The sequence below is a fragment of the Dunckerocampus dactyliophorus genome, chromosome 14 (genome assembly GCF_027744805.1).
Source record: "Dunckerocampus dactyliophorus isolate RoL2022-P2 chromosome 14, RoL_Ddac_1.1, whole genome shotgun sequence".
NCBI classification, from domain to species: domain Eukaryota; kingdom Metazoa; phylum Chordata; class Actinopteri; order Syngnathiformes; family Syngnathidae; genus Dunckerocampus; species Dunckerocampus dactyliophorus.
The window spans coordinates 20,369,197-20,374,165 of record NC_072832.1 but is presented as its reverse complement, the minus strand read 5'-3'; the positions used below and the strand labels follow the sequence as shown (position 1 = coordinate 20,374,165).

Sequence of the window (4,969 nt, the reverse complement as noted above, 5' to 3'; positions counted from 1 at the left end):
AAATATATATAAATAGGGAATCAAATCAACCAAGACATCCTGCCTAAGTAGAAGTAGAGTCGTGGCTTTTTAGGAAACCAGTTTGAGGACGGGGAGGATCAAAGAGAGGAAGACCCGCATGATGATGATGATGATGATACACCAAACCTTGAAGCTAATATGACATGTTTCATACCTATGTGACCTGTATGACATGAAGCTAGTTGTACAGCAGTAATCTGATTTATATTATATATAATATATGTATTTGAATATGATGTAACTGTTTTTTTTGTTTATTTCTCATACAATATAATCACCAGATTAGGGCAGACAAGTGGTGGCACGGTTGCAGGAGAGCATCCACCTTCTCACAGCAGACCTCCAAAATCTTGTCTGTCTTAATTAACAGCATAGGACACTTGGCGAAGAGTGACTTGGCAAAGAGTGACTTGGCAAAGAGTGGTCCTGTTGCTCGAGAGCAGCCCCTCCAGCAGCAGGTCCACAAAGCACGCTGTCTCTTTAAATGCACGATATGTTTTATCCAAACTCAATATCAACTCTAATAAACCAACATGATTACTAAATACAATTCTAAATACAATTCTATGCATAAAAATTGGATATAATACATGACTGATATGTTGATACTATGAGTAATGACATTAGTGTTGATAAGATGTATAGTGGAAGTCATGTTTTGGATCAGAATCATTGGGAGAGACCTGGTAGGCCCTTTGTGGTCATTGAAGGTGTGAAAATGACCTCAGCAAAGTATGTATAGTTTCTCACTGACCATTTTCTTCCATGGTACAATATGAAGAACCCTACCTTGTGTAGCAAAATGACCTTCATGCATGACAACACACAATCGCGTGATGCAAAGAATACCTACCTCTCTGTCATTGGCTGTTATGGGCATAAACGGAGAGAAACTTGTGGTTTGGCTCCTTTTTTTTCTCCTGACCTCAACTAAGTGAGAACCTGTGGAGCTTTGGCAAGCAAATTGTAATAATTGTAAAGGTTACATCAATGAAGCCTGTTAAAATGTTGGTGACTGAAATAGCTTTTGCTTTCAGTAAATATGACCTCCATATGCTGCAAACTCAACCAATGACCATTTTCGGTTCCTAACCAGTGAGATGCTTTGAAATGCCATTGTGCATAATAATGTGGAACAGTGCATGTTAAGTTTTTATTTTTTAAAAACTACTGACGTCATTGGGAGGTTTGTTCAATAAATAATAATTCAAATTGTACTCTGAAGGTTGATGATTTATGAGTAATTTATATTGACTATTGAGCAAAATCAGTAAAATATCAATTGCAAAATAGTTTGAAACGGAATATGTATATTGTGTATGTATTGTAATGTATAACGTATTGCATATTAATGTGCTTTAGTGCTACTTATGAATAAATATACATGAAGTATTATATGTAAGTTATAGTAGCAATCATATCATTTATGAATGAATGGAGGTTGGCGTAAATAAGTTGGTCTTCTTCCCACTCCTTTTCAAGTTAATTTAGGGGACAAAAACAAAAAAAAGAGAGACAAGAGACAAGGACAACAGCAGCAACAACAACAATTGTGACAGAACAACAGAAACATACAGAACGACATCAGCAAATAAATGTCCGTGACAACTATAAAGACGAACAAGGATAAAGGACAAATCAATATCAACAACCACAATGACAAAGCTGTCAATGACAATCAGACATAATAGCAGTCATGAAATGATGAACTATGACAGTGATCACAATGACAATACTGCATTGAAACAGTCGCACACAATAGCAGTCATGAAATGATGAATTATGATAGTGATCACAATGATAATACCGCATTGAAACAGTCACACATAATTGTAGTAATGAAATGATTATCCATGATAGTGAATAGAATCAAAGTTACTGTAATGCAGATCATTGTAAAAAAAAAAAATATATATATATATATATATAAAAATAAGTTAATTTATTTTCTGTTCATATGTGTATTTCGATTCTGTTCTATCTAAACCTTTTTGTTTGCTCTACCCAATGTTGGTGCCATGTACAATCTATATTTTTGCATGGCTCAAAATAAAGAAGCAATCAATCAATGTTTGATTGATTTTTCATGTTTATTTTATAATTTGTTTGATTTTACAGCAAGCTCCTGTCCAGCAGTCCAACCATGGTGTGGGTGCTGTGGTCTTTGGTGGTGATGCTGTGCTTTTGCAGGACAGATGGGGATGATTCACATCAGTCAGTTGTTGGAAGTACCGCCTTTTTTCACTGCAAGTACACCCTTTCCTCTGCTGACGGGTACTACAATATCGAGTGGTTGAAGCTTCCAAGCACACCAGAACATGATAACAGGACCATTATTAGCTTTACTGATGGCAAGCTGCATACTGATCTGTACCCACAAATGGAGGGCAGGGTCTCCTTCACGTCTCCTGACCCCCGCAATGGAGATGCTTCCATATACATCCGCGACTTGCGTCCATCAGACACGGGCACCTACGTGTGCAGCGTGCAAACATCATCTAAAATCTTCAAGCAGAATGTGATGTTGACAGTCATTGAAGAGCTGAGCAATCCAGTGTGTAACGTGGAAGGGAAGCCTGCGGTGGGTAAGGATGTGACACTCAAATGCAGATCAAAAGGCAACCCGCAGCAGTACATATGGGAAAAGACCAGCGGAAACAAGGTGTTGCCTCCTAAAGCCAATGTGGACACCAGAAAAGGGGACTTGCTTGTAAAGAACATCACTGAGGATGACTTTGGACATTATCTCTGCACGGTGAAAGGTCTGAATTCCACCAAAAGCTGTCTGGTCCAACTCAACAATCCACTGGCACCCCCGGGTGATGAAGTTGAATCTACAGGCGCGCTGTCCCCAGTGGCCCCCAGCAATGGAGATCCAGCTACTGTAGCGGCCGTGACAACAGTAATGCTTTTGCTGGCCATTGTCTGTGTTGTGGTTGGTATCTGGTACTGGCGCAGAAGAAGTCGTACGTATGCCCCCAATGAAATTGAGGTGGCGGCGCATCCTAAGTCAAAGAGAGCCAACACGCTGACTCAACCATCAAACACGGTGAGGGACACGTTTTTGACATGTCCACCACCACATGCTGATGATTGATGTTTTTGCTCCGACAGGGAAATCTCTTCTATGACCAGGTGGACGCTCTTTGAGGAGGACCAGGACATGCAGCGGCAACATCATCCCTTTTCTGTCGTTTTTTTAATCATTTGTCCTGTGTTGTCTATACCGTACACTCGGGGTTTCCAACCATGCAGGGGCTCACCAGCTGATGAGCAGCTCACCAATGAGTTTTCTCAGTGTTAATTCAGACATTATACGTATTTAATGCCACATTACCACAAAATAGCGTAGACTAGTGATTTGGATAATGGAAAACTAGGACAAATGTGTTTTTAAGTTTTGGAAAGCAACCAATACTTTCAGGATAAATATCTCGCTAATGTTGTGAGAACATGAAAATAGAAACGTGAAATTTTATGAGACTTCAACTTGGCAAGCGTCAAAAGGATTAACTCTGCATATGTATGTGTCGCTTTGCTTTTTCTTTGGCTTTTTGCAGCCCTTTTGGCAACACTGATTTCAAAAGCTGCCCGCCCGGCAATGGCACGCCAGCCTGTTAGGGATGACGTCACGTGCAGCAGAGTGCCCTGATTCCGCTCAGTTTGATGAAAAACAAGTTGGGAAAAAAACAATACAGCCAAGACAGGACATAAATGTGAGTTGTGGATACTAACATTTTGTTGATGTTCTGGCAAAACAAGCTTATTCAGCATAAAAAAATATTGTACATTTTTTTAAAAAGCAAAAAGAAATGTTATCCCTTGACTATACAGTAGACGCCCCTACAACGTAAATAATCCGCTCCGATAACCTTTATGTTATAGGGTTTTGATGTTATACGAAGCGTAAAATACATGTAAATAGCTTAATCTGTTCCAAGATCTTCCCAAACTCACCCCTTTGGCCCTTCAAAATATTCAAAGTCCACCAAATATTGTGGGAAAATATAAGAAAACATTAGCATAAACATAGTAGAGTAACATTCCAATATAAAATAAGGTAATAAATAAGATTACTGTAAATGAGTAAAACTGAAAAACAAAAACAATCCTACCGTTCACGAGATGTCTTGATCAGGAGCGCAAGTGGAGGCAGGAAGGAGGAGGAGGACTAGCCTGAGTCGAAACGCGACTCAAAGTCTTAAGAGTCAGCTGGTCTCAGACAAACGCACATGCACTACACGATAATGCTGTGTGCAAAATTTGAATTTGTAACTGAATTGTTTAATTAAAATTTGAATTTGTAACTTAATTGTTTAATTAAAATTTGAATTTGTAACTTAATTGTTTAAGTTAGTTTAAGGGGGACTACGAAGAGGAAGGAGTTTGAAGGGACAAGCCTGTCTCTCACACAAACTCACGTACGTGCTGTATAACTCAGCCAATGAGATGAGAGCGTAGGCGGTGCCTTGAAAATCAGCCAATGAGAGCGTGGTGCGTCAGAAGGCGTCACCAAGTGTTAGTCTGAACTTGCACCGACTTGAGGCATTAATAAAGTTGATTGAAAAAAAAGACTTGCACTGACTTGACGCTTTACGTTATATGGAATTTCTTACGTAATACAAAGCAAAAACTGTACATAAATTCTTTATGTCTGTGTAGGCTCTCAGTCGTACAGGAGTTGTCCATCGAGGAAAAGGCTTCTTGAGACGTCATCTGTACTTCTGTGTAGAAGGTGTCGGACGTTTCGCTCCTCATCCGAAGAGCTTCGTCAGCAAACTAATAAGTGCTGGTAGCTTAGGCCTTAAATACAGTAAGAGTGGGCGGAATTGGTGTGCCAACACCCTCCTCCTATTGGTTCGTTACACTAAGCCTGGGCGGAGCAGTGGTATAATCCTATCCTGTTATTCACACCTACGATAAAAGGGAAGTGTCGCTCCCTGAATTG

At 39.7% G+C, this 4,969-nt stretch overlaps 1 protein-coding gene across 1 annotated transcript; it reads left to right on the top strand.

Annotated features, from left to right (window-relative positions):
• Positions 1 to 2,183: 2,183 nt before the first annotated feature.
• On the top strand, positions 2,184 to 4,545 carry LOC129193775 (coxsackievirus and adenovirus receptor homolog). Its single transcript, XM_054798408.1, has 2 exons — positions 2,184 to 3,070; positions 3,136 to 4,545. The coding sequence occupies exons 1-2, from the start codon at positions 2,195 to 2,197 to the stop codon at positions 3,169 to 3,171; spliced, it is 912 nt and encodes a 303-aa protein (XP_054654383.1). The 5' UTR covers positions 2,184 to 2,194; the 3' UTR covers positions 3,172 to 4,545.
• The last annotated feature ends 424 nt before the right edge of the window (positions 4,546 to 4,969 follow it).